The following is a 15,323-nucleotide window of genomic DNA, read 5'->3' as shown; positions in this document are numbered from 1 at the left end:
TCCTCTGAGTACCAGGGACTTCCTCTGAGTACCAGGGACTTTCTGAGTACCAGGAACTTCCTCTGAGTACCAGGGACTTCCTCTGAGTACCAGAGACTTCCTCTGAGTACCAGGGACTTTCTGAGTACCACGGACTTTCTGAGTACCAGGGACTTCCTCTGAGTACCAGGGACTTCCTCTGAGTACCAGGGACTTCCTGAGTACCAGGAACGTCCTCTGAGTACTAGGATCACAGAATGACAGGAGTATGTTTCCTGAAGAGCAGGTCAAAGGGAAGTTGAATGAGACAACAATCAGTTACTCTTAAAAACTTTATTAAAAAGGTTTTTTTTTGGATTAGAATGCTACAAAAGTGACAATATGCTGATGGATCCAGGCCTCTGATTGGCTGCTGACAGATCCAGGCCTGTGATTGGCTGGCGAGCCGGTCAGAACAGGCAGGTGCTGTACAGCGTTACCTTGTGGCTGATGTCCCGCAGCAGCTCCTTCACCGCCGCTTCCAGCCGCAGCAGCTGCTCTGCCTTCTCCTCCAGACTCCGCTGGTTGTCTTCGTACGACGTCTCCACGCCTGCAACCGCAAACACGCCGTGAGAGGAGGCCCCTCGGTGCCGTCACCAGGTCACCAAGTCCCAAGGTCATCAGGTCGTCAAGTCAACGAGTCGTCGGGTCACCAAGTCACCGGGTCGCCATGTGACCGGGTCACCAAGTCGTCGGGTCACCAAGTCACCGGGTCGTCGGGTCACCGGGTTGTCGGGTCGCCAAGTAACTGGGTCGTCAGGTCGCCAAGTCACTGGGTCGTCGGGTCACCAAGTCACCAGTTCACCAACGTCATCAGGTCATGAAGTCACCGGGTCGTTGGGTCACCAAGTCATTGGGTCACAGGCCGCCAAGTCACCAAGTCAACAAGTCGTCGGGTCACCACGTCACCGGGTCACCAAGTCACGGGTCGTCGGGTCACCAAGTCACGGGTCACCGGGTTGTCGGGTCGCCAAGTAACCGGGTCGTCGGGTCACCGGGATGTCGGGTCGTCAAGTCACTGGGTCGTCAGTTCGCCAAATCACCAAGTCACTGGCTCGTCGGGTCACCAAGTCACCAGATCACCAAGTCATCGGGTCGCCAAGTCACCGGGTTGTCGGGTCATCAGGAGACACAAGAAGACAAGTTTGATTGTTAGCACGCCGGCCTACAGGACAAGATGGCCGTCACCTTTCAACTGCTGCAGCTTGTCGCTCGCCTGCAGCAGAAGCTTCTTGGCCTCCTCCTGCAGCGACTCCGCCCTTTTCCTAGCGTCGGCCACGCCCCCGGCCTTCTGGCCAATCAGCCGCTCCACCGTGGTGTACTTCTCCTTAAGCTTGTCATCCACTTCCTGAACACAAAGCAACGCCGTGACCACGATGAATCTGGTGCATTAGCTGGCGATCAGGTGGACTCACCTTCCTCACGTCCTCTGCTGCCTTCCTGACGCTCGCCGCGTCCCGATTGGTCCGCTCTGCGCTCAGCGTGGCGTTCATTGCTCGGTCCTTCAGCAGCGTCACGTCCCGCTCCAGTGTCTGCAGCCTCCGGGTGGCGTTGTCCAGCTTCGACTCTGCGTCGGCGGTTTCCAACTGCACCTGAACACAACATGAACAGCTTAGGCGGCGTGAGGCGGTAAGAAGTGGCGTACAGTGGCGTCATGCGACGTGAGGCAGCGTGAGGTGGCGTACAGTGACATGAGGTGGCATGAGGTGATGCGAGGTGGGGTACAGTGACATGAGGTGGCATAGAACTGACCGAGTTCAGCAGTCCGTTGGTGTCATGGATGTCGGCCGACGCCATCTTGATGGCGTCACCTGCAGCCGTTTGAGCTCGCTGAGCTTCTTCTAAAGCTTTCTGGACTTTCTCTGCTGAGTTCTTCACTGCTGCTGCCTCCTCACTACACACACACACACACACACACACACACACACACACACACACACACACACACACACACACACACACACACACACACACACACACACACACACACACACACACACACACACACACACACACACACACACACACACACACACACACACACACACACACACACAAAATCGGATGAGGACCCTCCCTGAGGTCGGATGACATCATCCAGGTGCGACCGGAACCCACCTGGCCTGGCGGGCCTGTCCCAGCAGGTCCTGGGCCCTCTGGATGTCCCTGGAGCTCTGCTGCAAGACCTGGTCCACGTGGCCCAGGTCTCCCACCTTCTGCCGGATCTCCTCCGTCAGGTTCTGCAGCTGGATCGGCGACGTCGGCATCTGCATGGCCAGGACCTCGCTGGCCACCAGCTCAACGCTCTCCAGGTCAGCCGCGTCCTCTAGAATTGCACAGAGCAAGGTGACTCACTGGTCTAGGTCCGGGAGGGCCTGGAGCTCCAGGAGGTCCTGGTTTGAAGAGACCTACGGGTGAGGAAGTCCCGGATGTGTCTGATGAGACTCCGCAGCTCCTGGTTGCTCTGGTCCACCTTCTGCTTGGTCCTGTTGGTCTTGGCGAGGAGGTCTTGAGCGTTGAGCTTCGCCTTATCCGCCTGCAGCTTCGCCTGCGACACCTGAAAATCCGATGGCTGTGAGACGACCCTTCAGAGCCAGGACCTGAACGGACCCGGACCCGGACTGTGGACTCACCATCTTGGACAGTTTCTCCACCTCCTCCATGGCACTCAGGATCTGGTTCTCGGACTCCTGCGCCTTCTTCCAGGCGGTGACAGCGGCGGTCACGGCGCCGTCGCACCCGTGTCCTCCGCACCGGGTCCGGCCATCCGAGTTCACACAGCCCAGACCGCCGCAGGGGGACGACGCACAGTCCTGGTCTGGTGCCGGGCCGCCGCAGGTCTGGAGGATCAGAATGTACGGAAAACCATTTCTATAAAACCGTTTCTATAAAACGGTCCCAGCTCCTCGGCACTGTGCGGACGGTCGGACTGAACCGGGGTCACGCGACACGAGGAACTTGGGGAAAACGGAGGTTCAGGTGCGCTCACCTGGTGGCTGATCTCTGATAGGTCCAAAGTCTGCAGCTCCCCCGCCAGGTCGTCCAGCTTCTGAGCGCGCTCAGTGTGTCTGTCCAGGAAGTGGTCCCAGGTTCGGTTCATCTTGTCCTCTGCCAGTTTCCGTAGCGACACCGAGGTTTCCACCGGACCGCCGGCGTCGATGGCCGAGGCGTTCGCCCGAGCTTCTGCCGCCTCCGAGCGCAGGAAGTACTTCTTTATGCTGTCTGTCGCCCCTGGCAACCGCCGGGAGGAAGCATGGCATGAAAAAGATCGTCTAGCATTAAGAAGAACTGCGACACACGCCGATTCATGTAACCGTGCGCACAGACACGCACACACGCACGCACGCACACACACACACGCACGCACGCACGCACGCACGCACGCACGCACGCACGCACGCACGCACGCACGCACGCACGCACGCACGCACGCACGCACGCACGCACGCACGCACACACACACACACACACACACACACACACACACACACACACACACACACACACACACACACACACCTGTGATGTCGGAGTTCTTGATGACCTCCACCTGCTCCAGCAGCTCCTGAACTGTTCGCTCCAGTTTCTGAGAGTCTGACCTCAGCGAGTCCAGTTTGGTTTCGGCGGCAGAGTCCTGGTCCTGCACCTGAACCAGGGTCTGGTTGGTCTGGTTCAGCTTCTGGCTCAGCGCCCCCATCAGGTCACTGAGGGAATGACAGAGAGTGGCGTCACGGGTCACATGAACCAAACACCCGAGGTGAACCAGACTCACCTGGCCGGGCTCACCTGGCCAGAGCCTCCTGGCCGGACTCACCTGGCCTGCTGCAGCAGCTGCTGGATCTGGCTAAGCGGCTGAGCTGCCGGGTTCTGGTCCAGAAGGAGCTGGACGTCGCCGGCGCTCCTCGCCACACTCTCCACCATCTTCCTGTACGGCCCGCTCATGCCGCTGGCCTTCACGGCGTTGACTTTATTGACTAGTCGGTGCGTCTGATTGGTCAGCTGGCCGATAACGTCGTCCCAATCGGCGAAGCACTGGTGGCAGCGGCGGCAGTCCGGGAAGGCTCCGGAGTAACCGCGAGCACAGGCATCGCAGCGCGGGCCGGACACGCCCTCTGCGCACACGCACTGACCCGTCTGCTTGTTGCACTGAGCGTTGGAAATCCCCCGAGGGTCACAGTCACAGGCTGTGGAGGAGCGATTGATCAATACATCAATACGTCAATCGATCAATCAATCAATCAAGGGGAGGAGGAGGAGGGGCAAGAAGGGGTGGGGGAAAGAGGAGGGGCGGGGGGGGGGGGCTTCATGGAGGTCTTCAGAGATCGCTCCACCATCAGAACAACAAACTCATCAGATGAAAGAACTCTTCTTTCCCACATCAGTCGCTAAACTTGAACACATCGTCTGCACATCTAGACAAATTACATGTTTCTGAAGTGAGTCACAGACACACACACACACACACACACACACACACACACACACACACACACACACACACAGGAAACATCTGGATTCAATACCAGTCTCAGCCGGTGGAGAACCGGATGCGTCCAGATCGACTGTTCCCACAATGCCGATGGCAGGAGACGTCTTATGGCGACTTACCGTGACATTTCACCTCTGGATCGCCCCAGAACAGCTCCTTACACTCGCTGCACGTCCGCCCGCCGAAGCCGGGCCGGCACGGGCACTGTCCACTGATCTGAGGGACCACACGCACGCACGCACGCACGCACACACACACACACACACACACACACACACACACACAAGTCAAAACAATGTTGTGGCCTTTAGGTGGTGCTGTAACTCTGCTGAAGACAGACTGCTCCTCCTCCTCCTCCTCCTCCTCCTCCTCCTCCTCGTGTTCCACGAATCACCTTGTCGCCTCAATAAAGCGGCGAGCATCAGCAGCTCTGCAGCGCCACTTAGGCCGCCATGTTGTTGTTCAGTGACGTCACATTGAAAAAAAAAAAAAAACGTTTTTCTTTTTTTCCATTCTTTGCTTTATTTTTTTTTTCAAAAGAACTCCCCCCCACCCAAACAACATGCTGCCCCGTGTGGACAATCAGCCAAAAACGATGGTGACATGAAACGGGGAAAAAAAATTTAGAAAAAAAGAAGATAAAGAAACAAAAACAGAAAACACGGCGTTTCTCCTCACCTGGTTGCAGGACGTCTGGTCCGAGTGTTGGGGGTTGCAGTCGCAGTCGCGGCAACCGCGGCCGCTCGCCATGTCCCAGGTGTCGGGTGCGCAGCGGTCGCAGTGGCGCCCGGTGACGTTGGGCAGACAGCTGCACTGACCGCTGCCGCCGTGGCAGTGACAGTCGCCGGGCGCCGGACAACTGGCGGTGTCGCTGCCTAGCCGGTTACAGACACACTCTGCGGAGGAGCGGATGCTCTCATGGGGTCAAAAGGTCACGGAGCTCTACCCATACCGCGTCCCACCGCTCAGTACTCACTGCGACAGTCCTGCTGCAGGGCGTTGCCGTAGTAACCGGGCCGGCAGTCCTGGCAGGCGGCGCCCTCGCTGTGGTACAGGCAGCGCCGGCACTCGCCGGTCCGGCTGTCGCACGACTCCGGGTCCAACATGTTGATGTTGTTGTTACACTGGCAGGGCTGACAACGGCCTCCCGCCTCGTCGGGGTTGCCATAGTAACCAGGTGAGCACTCCTCACAGCGAGCGCCTGGTGATACGGCACATATCCACTTTTTATTTATTTCAATTAAAAAAAAGATATTTTTATTTTTAAACAGAACACTTTGGTTTTCCTATTTTCTAAACTTTCTTTTAAACTTTTTTTGTTAAAGAAATAAAAAACTTTTTTTTAACTTTTTTATTTAAGAAAGTAAAAAATATAAAGTCAACTTTTTTTTTCCATTTTTTGTTTTACTTGTTTTACTTGTTTTGTTTTGTTTTTACTTTTTATTACGGAAAAGAGTAAAAAAAAAAAAGAGAATAAAATAAAGGTTTGTGTCCCCTTTTTTATTTTTAAAAAACAAAGTACCTTTGTATCCGGGGTTACACAGGCACACGACTTGCTGGGAGTCGCGGTCTCGGTAGCAGCTGCTGGCGAACTGGCGGCGGCTGTCGGGGCCGTCAGGACACCTGCAGGGCCGGCAGTGGTCACCTGACCCCAGCACCGGGTCGCCATAGTAACCGTCCACACACCTGGAGACAGACAGACATGACTGTGAGCAGCAGCACCACCACCAAAAAATCAAAAGGAAAAAAAATAGGAAAACAATCAAGAAAAAAGAAAGAATATATAAATAAAAAATAAAAAAGGAAAAGAAATCAAGAAAAAAGAAAAAATATAAAGAAAAAAAGGAAAACATTTTTAAATATAAAGAAAAAATTTGAAATGGACAAAATAAAACAACGAAAACAATGAATGAAAAATAAAAAAGTACAATTTTAAATAAAAAATAAGAAAGGCAGATTTAAAGCAAACAAAGAAAAAAAAAAAAAAACGTTTAAAGAAAAACTAAAGATGCCCGTTAGGGCGCCGCGTCCTGACCTGTCGCATGCGTGTCCGGCTGTGTGATCGCGGCAGTCCGTGCAGCGCCCTGTGGAGGCATCGCAGGTCTCGGCGTGTCCGTTACAGGCGCAGCGGCGGCAGGCGGGGAAGCCCCAGTGACCCGGGAGGCAGCGGTCGCACTGTCGGCCGGACGCCGCCGCCACGCACACACACTGACCACTCAGCTGGTCACACAAAGAACTGCGAGAGCCCTGAGGGTCGCACAAACAAGCTGCAACACACAAACACACAACATCAACACAACAACCACGAGTGGTGGACTGTGTGTGTGTGTGTGTGTGTGTGTGTGTGTGTGCGTGCGTGCGTGCGTGCGTGCGTGCGTGCGTGCGTGCGTGCGTGCGTGTGTGTGTGAGACACCTCGGCAGCCTTTGGGTCCAAACTGGAATGTCGCTGGTGCACATCGGTCGCAGTTCCTGCCGATGACGTTTGGCCGACACTCACACTGACCACCACTGGGGGCGCACACGGTGCTGAGGGAGCCCTGAGGGTCACACTGGCATTCTGGGAAATTCCATCCACACAAGATCTGAGTCAGATCGACCAGGTAGAGCAGAGGGGTCAATCAATCGATACATCAATCAATCGATACGTCAATACATCAATACCCGAGAAACAGCCGCAGATCCTAAGGAAAGAGGGTTCTTTGTACCAAGAGAGTAGAGGAAACACCAACCTAACCAGTGACCACAACCTGGTAACCAGTGACCACAACCTGGTAATGAATACCCAGTACCTGGTAATGAATGTCCACAACCTGGTAACTCGTGACCACAACCTAGTAATGAATGACCGCAACCTGGTAACCAGTACCTTTAGCTCCCTGGTGCAACATGGCCGAGATGCTGAAGACAAAGTTCCTGCAGACGTCGTTCAGCGGCGTCTTGACGACACTCTGGCTGTTCTCCAAACATCGGTAACGCTGGAAAGTTTCCCAAGGGTCGTTTCCGCTGGAGTCTCCGCCTTCCGACGCCGAGAAAATGTCCAGACTCTTACAGTGAGGCATCAGAACGATCTGAGAGCGAGAAGTAAACACAGTGCTATAAGTTCAATGTGACAAGTAAAGTCCTACAAGGTCAGTTCTACAAGTTCAGTCCGACACGTTCAGTCCTACAAGTTCCTCACCGAGTCGATGAGCGTGTATGGACTCTGGACGTCGCTCAGTGCTGAGTAGAGTGGCAGGCTGAGGCGGACGGTGTAGTTCAGACCGGACTCGAAGCAAACCGGCCGGGGAAGAACCACGTATCTGAGGGACACAGACGCAGACGCAGACGCAGACGCAGACGCAGACGCAAACACAGACACAGACACAGACACACATGCATCATTGTGTTGTGATTGTTGATTTGAGGCTGTTGTTGTTCATCGTGCTATTGTTCGTTGTGTTGTTGTCACCGTGAGCCCGGGTGCAGCGAGGTCGTCTGGTGGTCGTCGTCTGGCACCGTGTTGATGCAGCGGCTGTGCGCTCTGATTGGTCCAGGCCTCATCACCGTCATCAGGACTTCCTCCCATTGGTCGGGCAGCTGCAGGGAACATCCACTGCTTCAGTCTCTCCTCTGACATCATTATGACTTCAGTGTGGGCGGGGCTACACCTGGTGGATGGCGGCGGCATCATACCTGTGGCTCGTAGCGGACCAGGACGTCGTACTCCATGGAGTGTGGGATGTTGTCCACAGAGAACTCCAGGAACGCCCCCTCGGGAACATTGACCAGCCCGATACCTGTCCAGGTGGGACTCCGGTCCAGGGGGCGGGGCCTCGGCACCACGGTGACGCCCTGTTTCCATGACAACGCTTCTGTTCAGGAAACTCAGCAACACAAAACTAATGCAGGTACTTCACTTCATGCGTCCAGCTTACAGTTACATTACTGCAACAGTCTCTGATAACCTGCTTCGTCTTATCGCTGATCAGAATGTCTGGGTATGTTAATCCAGGTAACATAGATATCCTGAGGATTGAGATAACTTTAAGGATTAACCCTGGGTTCTCCGTACGACGATGCTGGTTCACTTCTCACCAGGATAAATCACGCGGCAACTTGCTCTGAATGTCTAACCTGCTCCAGAGTAGGTTATGTTCTCCATAGGCACTCAGAGCTCCGCCTCCTGACCAATTTGATTTCTTAGAAAATGACCTGCCCATTGGTGATTGGTGCTCGGGTTCAGCGCTGAGCTGCAGCTGAGCGAAGATGAGAAATTAATTTAGAGCGATCTTCTTGACATAATAAAATAAATCCTGGGCTCTGAGGCTTTGAAGGATGTGTTTGTTCTTGACTTGTTCCAGGTCTGTTTTGCTCCACGAGGGTTGATCTGGAATAATGAGCTTAATGATCACACCTGACAGAACTGCAGAAAGATGAATTTATGGAACGCAGAACTACTCCTGTCGTCACGGTCATGAGGTAATATTCCAACACGAAACACACTCACACGGAGGAAACTCAGCCTCAAGACAACTGGATGGAAACTATAAACTAAAAGAAGGTCAGTGAGGAAGTTCAGCCCGACACGTTTCTGCTGGAATAAAGTGAAAGTGAGTGATCACTGTGCCGTCCGTTTATATCACAGATGAATTTATATCGTATCGAAATCAAGGCCTGGTCGTCCCTGAACTTTTTACATTTAAACAATGATAAGACCGAGGTCATGTTGTTTGGGCCCAGTGGTTCCACCAAGGTTCATGTTGATCGGGGTCCTTTAAGGCAACACTTAACGCACTCGGCCAAAAACCTCGGTGTCAGACTGGACTCCGATCTTAAATTAGATCTACGAATTAAATCAGTGGTCAAGTCCAGCTTTTTTCAGTGAAGACAAATAGCCAAAGTGAAACCTTCCCTGTCCTTGGATCATTTTGAGATTTTGATCCCTGCTTTTATCACCACTCCTTTAGACTATTGCAATGCGCCTTACGTTGGGCTCAGCCAGTCTTCACTCTCATGACTTCAGTTTTAGTATCGGTTCACCGGCTCCCTGTTCGTTTTAGGATTGATTTTAAAATAATTGTATTTGTTTTTAAATGTCTCCCTGGCCTCGCCCCACAGTATTTGTCCGATCTGCTCCGGCCGTACACTCCCTCGCTCTCTCAGGTCGGCAGATCAGTCATTGTTGTTTGTCCCTCAGACCAACAGGAAGCAGAGAGGTGATCCTGCCTTTTCAGTCAGAAGGACTTTCCTCTGCTCATCAAGCGGGCCGACTCACTTCCTGTTTTTAAAACCTCTCTTATAACACACCGTTTCTCTTTGGCTCAGTCTGAGAGGTTGACTTTTATTGTTTTTAACATTTTTACTTATTTTTATTGTTTTTTTATTGCTTTATTTTGTTTTTATTGTTCTGTCTGTGTACAGCACTTTGGCCCACTGTGTTGTTTTTAAAGTGCTCTATAAATAAAGTTAGTAGTAGTAGTAGTAGTAGTAGTAGTATAATCTGATGAAGTCACACATTGAAGAGTCGAGAATGTTCTGGCTTTGGCTGCAGCAGCAGTGTTGTTCTCAGAGAATAACTGATCCTTCAGTAATCTGTAAACTGCACTGCAGGATTTCTGCGTGTGTGTGATTGGTCAGACGCTGCAAACTCCGCCCCTTTCACGTGAACGCTCGCACGTAGGTCTGGGTTGAACCAGCGAGTTGACAACCTGCTTGGTAGTAACGGTGATCAGGATCCAAAGTGTCTGGATCAGTCTACCCAGGAAACAGAGAGATCCTGGATATGTTAATCCAGAGTCGTCCCCTGGTGTGTGTTTAGACTCACAGGTCCGAAGTGTGCGTCCTCGGCTTCGTACGTGTAGTGATCCAGAGCCACGAAGTAGAATCCAGACTCCACCTGGTCGCAGCGCCGGCCGAACATATGATGTCTACACACACACTGACCAGTCTGCTGGTCACACCTACACACACACACACATTAGCATGTTAGCTCGTTCACGTAGCACACGTTAGCCTAGCCTCAGCTCTCGGTTTGACCTTTGAACTCACTGATTGTTGACTGCTCCACCGAGGTCGCAGTCACATGGTCTGCAGCCGTCCAGGTCGTTACTCAGACCCCAGTGTTCAGCCTGCACACACACACACACACACACACACGCACACACACACACACACACACACACACACACACACACACACACACACACACACGCACAAAGAGCCCTGATTGGCTGATTGGTTTATGATGTCATGGCGCGCTTCTCACCACACACAGGGCCCTGATTGGTGAATGGTTGATGATGTCATGGCGCTCTACTCACCACACACTGGTCGCAGTGTCGCCCCGTCACCAGACGTTTACAGAAACACGCCCCCGTGTGGCCGTCGCAGGGATTTCCTGCAGGGAGCGTCCCCACGGGGCTGCACGCACACACTGCACACACACAGCACACATACACAACTGTTGCTGCAGGTATTATGTTTGTGTGTAGTTGTTGTGTAGTTGTGTACCTGTGCAGCCACCCTCCCCCAGCCCGTAGTGGGCGCTCTTGCAGCGGTCGCAGCGTTCGCCTTCCACGTTGACTTTACAGCGGCACTGGCCGGAGATCAGACCCAGACGCACGTCAGTCATCCGGTCGCACGCACCTCCATCCAGGGAGCCGACCGGGTCGCAGTTACATGCTGCGCACACACACACACACACACACACACACACACACACACACACACACACACACACACACACACGTCTGAGAAGAACCGTTGGACGTCTGAGAAGAACCGTCAGACGTCTGATAAGAACCGTGGGACTCACATTGGCAGACATTCGGGTCGCGGACGTCTCTCTCCGGGTGTTGGTAGTAGAACGGTTTGCACTGCTCACACCGGTTTCCACCGGTGTTGTGGCGACAGCCGTCACAGACGCCGCCGCTCACGTTCCCCGAAGCCATGAACATGGCGATGTCGAAGTGGCACGAGTCCGCATGGCCGTTACAGTCGCACTCTGGAGACAACAGAGACAGGAAGTGAGACACAGGAAACAGGAAGTGAGACACGGGAAACAGGAAGTGAGACACAGGAAACTGGAAGTGAGGAACAGGAAACAGAAGATGAGACACAGACACAGGAGGTGAGACAAAGAAAACAGGAAGTGAGAAACAGAGACAGGAAGTTAGAGACAGGAAACAGGAAGTGAGACAGAAAAAATGAAAGTGAGACACAGGAATCAGGAAGTGAGACAGGGAGACAGAAAGTGAGACACAGGAAACAGGAAGTGGGACACAGAGACAGGAAGTGAGACACAGGAAATGGGACACAGAAAACAGGAAGGGAGACACAGCAAACAGGAAGTGAGACACAGCAAAGAATAAGTGAGACACAGGAAACATGAAACCAAGAAGATCCGGTGATGACGAGGACTCACTCTTGCAGGCGTTGGTGTTGCGACCCTCAGCAGGTCTCCAGGGAAGGTCGTGGTGGAAATCCTCGCACTGTTCGCAGTTCAGTCCCTTCGTGTTGTGGTTGCACATGCAGTGGCCGTGGACCTGAGGAACCAGAGACTCGGTAAGATTCATGAGGAAGCGCGTTTTACAAGCTCAGCCTGGAAACACCTGGAAACTTTCAGAGGAAAAGAACAAAAAGGAAATAAAGAAAAACGGACAAAAAGAAAAAAGAAAGAAAGGGACAGAAAGACAGAGGAGTGTGTTTGTGCAGGCCGCCCACCATGCCCTCCATGCCGCGCTGCGCCGCGCTGACTGGGGCGCACTCAGATGCGTGTCCATAGCAGAAGCAGTTGCCGCGGACGACCATGTCGTAGAGCGCGTAGTAGTACTTCTCCTTGATCTCCACCCGAGAGTCCAGCAGGTTGTCTCCCAGTGTGTGGAGTCGCGTGAACTTCACCCTCAGGTTGGTGATCTTCAGCAGGTCTGCAAGAGGTCAGAGGTCAGAGGTCACACACCGGATATCAACAGGTCACACACTGAGTCTGAAAACGGTCTCGAGTTCTCCACCGCTGAGAAAATAAACTAAACAAACAAAAAAGAAAGAAAGAAAGAACAGAAAAAAGGGGAAAAAAGGTCAGAGACTCATCAGCAGGTCACATGACTTACTCTGGATTCGAGGGCTGTACGGGTCGTCGATCTTGAACGCCGGATCCAAAACTCGGAAAATCACCTGCAAGACAAAAATACATTTCATCGTTTTATGTTTGGAAATGGTCGGCTGCTAATGATGACATCACGGTGACATCACAGTGACTAATAAATACTATTAATCATAGTACTACTAGTAGTTGTACCTCTCCTTCAGTAGACGGCTCGATGTCGGAGTAGCGCGAGTCGCAGATGACATCATCAACCTTCTGCATTGCACCCTGGGAAACGGAGGGGAACGACGCCTCGCAGTCGTAGGCGAAGTACCGGTACACCTGCCACGACTTACCAAAGTCCGCAGAGCGCTCGATGACCATGGCGGCGGGTCGGAACGTCTGCGGGCAAGGAGACGGCGTCACGGAAACAACTGCGATTACCCAGAGTGCACTGCGGCATGGCACGGCGACTCACCTTGAAGGTCATGATAAGGTGTGTGAAGTGAAACTCCGCCTCCAGGTCGAGCTGGATAGTGACGTTCTCCATGCCTACACACACACACACACCCACACACACACACACACACACACACACACACACACTGTAAAATCTCCTCGCTCCACCATGGGGAACTCTATGTTCTTCCTCTCTCTCCCGGGTGCCCTGCCCACCGTTCTCCGACTGCCACCAGGTTTTCAGTCGGTTGGGGGCGAAGGTCGTCACCACGTTCTCCACGCGGTGGTTGTCGGTCTGGTTGGTCGGCTCGCCGTATGGTGCGGTGGAGTCGCACAGGAAGCACTTCTTCTCCTCCTGGATGCGGATGGAAGAAACGAAGGGTTAACAGATATTCTGGACACATCAAACCAACTTCAGGACCCGAAACCTGATGTTTACATGAACTTTAGCTTCCTCAGCGTCTGATTGGTCAGCTGTATTTTCTCTGCAGGAACATCTGGACAAACATCTGTCTACTGGGAGAGAAGCAACTCCTTATAAGGTGATGCTCCGAGACAGGAAGTACTGCAGACACACATGCACGCACACACGATTCTGATGTTGGAAGTTGCTTTGGATGTTGTTTACCTGTTCAGATGCTGTTTACGTCTTGTTTACCTGTCATTCTGAATGTTGTTTACCTCTTATTCAGGTGTTGTTTTCTTGTTGTTTTGGATGTTGTTTACCTGTTCAGGTGCTGTTTACGTATTGTTCAGGTATTGTTTACCTGTTGGTTAGGCGTCATTTGCCTGTTGTTCAGGTGTTGTTTACCTGTTGTTTGTGTGTTATTTACTTGTTGTTTGGATGTTGTTCACCTGTTCAGGTGCGGTTTACCTGTTGTTTGTGTGTCGTTTACCTGTTGTTTGTGTGTCGTTTACCTGCAGGTGACTGACGATGCAGAACGGTTCCGGTTGGTTCAGGCCACAGGTGGAGGTCGCTGACAGCTGGTGAGCTCGCCCAATCAGAAGGTCTCCTGTTGCCGGGTAACAGCTGCCCTCAGTGCACATGTCACTGAACTCTGGGAGAGTGAGGTCAACATTGGCCCCATCCACTGAGGCCCCGTCCTCCTGAGCACAGGTGAACACCTGGAGCGCTGTGAGGAAACATCTGTTAGCATGTAGCTAACGCCTGTTAGCATGTAGCTGATGCCACGCTACATGATCAATAGATGGTTTGAGTAGAAGAAGGAGATGGAGGGAAAGAAGGAGGAGAAGAAGCAGGGGAAGAGAAGAAGGAGGATAATCCGTTGGGAATGTGGAGGAGGAGTAGAAGCATGGGAGGGGAGGAGGAAGAGGAGAAGAAGCGAGGGAGGGGGGTAGGAGGAGGAGAAGAAGAAGAAGAAGAAGAAGAAGCGGGGGAGATGGAGAAGGAGGACAAGAAGAAGAAGCGGGGGAGGGTAGGACGAGGAGAAGAAATAGGGGAGGGAAGGAGGAGAAGAAGTGGGGGAGGGTAGGAGGAGGAAGAGATGCGGGGGAGGGGAGGTGGGACTAACTCAGTAAAAAGTTTCAGCTTCATTCAAACCAACTTTTCATCTTTTTCTGGTTCAAACATGTTTCCTGTTTCACGTTTAGGAGAAACATTTTGTTGGACTCACTACAGACAGTACAGACACTTGACAGTACAGACACTAGACAGTACAGACAGCACAGACACTAGACAGTACAGACACCAGAAAGTACAGCGACTAGACAGTACAGACACAAGACAGTACAGACACTAGACAGTACAGATACCACAGACACCAGACAGTACAGACACCAGAAAGTACAGCGACTAGACAGTACAGACACAAGACAGTACAGACACTAGACAGTACAGATACCACAGACATCAGACACTAGAAAGTACAGACACCAGACAGTACAGACACCAGACACCACCTACACCAGAAAGTACAGACACCAGACACAACACCCAACAGACACTAGACACCGCAGACATTAGACAGTACTGACACCACAGACACCAGAGACTAGACATCACAGACACCAGGCACCACAGACACTAGGCAGTACAGACACCAGCCACACCAGACACCACCAACACTAGAGAGTACAGACACCACAGACCCAATCAGGAGAAACGATAGGTTAAACTCACCGCAGAGCGCCACCAGCTGGAGCTGCAACATCTGATCAAACCTGCAGTAACAGAGTCAGTCTGAACTCAGTCAGAGCCGGGAAGGATTGAATCCAGGATCCTGCAGACCTCCTGGACTGTTCCGACTCCTCCCCCTGACTCCTCCTCTGACTCCC

General features: G+C 52.6%; 1 protein-coding gene across 1 annotated transcript; it reads right to left on the bottom strand.

Moving 5' to 3' along the window:
- Positions 1-295: 295 nt before the first annotated feature.
- On the bottom strand, positions 296-15,323 carry lamb1a (laminin, beta 1a). The gene is made up of 33 exons (XM_080475148.1): positions 15,169-15,323; positions 13,947-14,161; positions 13,245-13,383; positions 13,048-13,121; positions 12,783-12,971; positions 12,595-12,658; positions 12,209-12,411; positions 11,910-12,030; positions 11,301-11,489; positions 10,997-11,167; positions 10,807-10,919; positions 10,535-10,614; positions 10,311-10,446; positions 8,180-8,338; positions 7,956-8,083; positions 7,686-7,806; positions 7,374-7,575; positions 6,921-7,064; positions 6,543-6,774; positions 6,030-6,193; positions 5,484-5,708; positions 5,186-5,403; positions 4,627-4,723; positions 3,833-4,202; positions 3,538-3,722; positions 3,008-3,249; positions 2,652-2,858; positions 2,431-2,575; positions 2,137-2,344; positions 1,771-1,912; positions 1,434-1,610; positions 1,207-1,366; positions 296-568 (listed from the first exon to the last, which is right to left on the bottom strand). Exons 1-33 carry the CDS (start codon positions 15,197-15,199, stop codon positions 429-431), a joined length of 5,391 nt encoding a protein of 1,796 aa, XP_080331274.1. The 5' UTR covers positions 15,200-15,323; the 3' UTR covers positions 296-428.

The sequence above is a fragment of the Lipophrys pholis genome, assembly GCF_963383615.2.
Source record: "Lipophrys pholis genome assembly, chromosome: 11".
Lineage (NCBI taxonomy): Eukaryota > Metazoa > Chordata > Actinopteri > Blenniiformes > Blenniidae > Lipophrys > Lipophrys pholis.
This window is presented reverse-complemented; position numbering and strand designations above follow the sequence as displayed.

Bases quoted from the DNA above. Each gene is read 5' to 3' on its own strand.
- lamb1a (XM_080475148.1), bottom strand. From the start codon at position 15,199: ATGTTGCAGCTCCAGCTGGTGGCGCTCTGCG. The intron at 4,724-5,185 runs GTGAGGAGAAAC...GTGGTCCCTCAG, and splicing joins ACCAGACGTCCTGCAACCAG to ATCAGTGGACAGTGCCCGTG. The intron at 4,203-4,626 runs GTAAGTCGCCAT...GCTCCTCCACAG, and splicing joins TCCAGAGGTGAAATGTCACG to CCTGTGACTGTGACCCTCGG.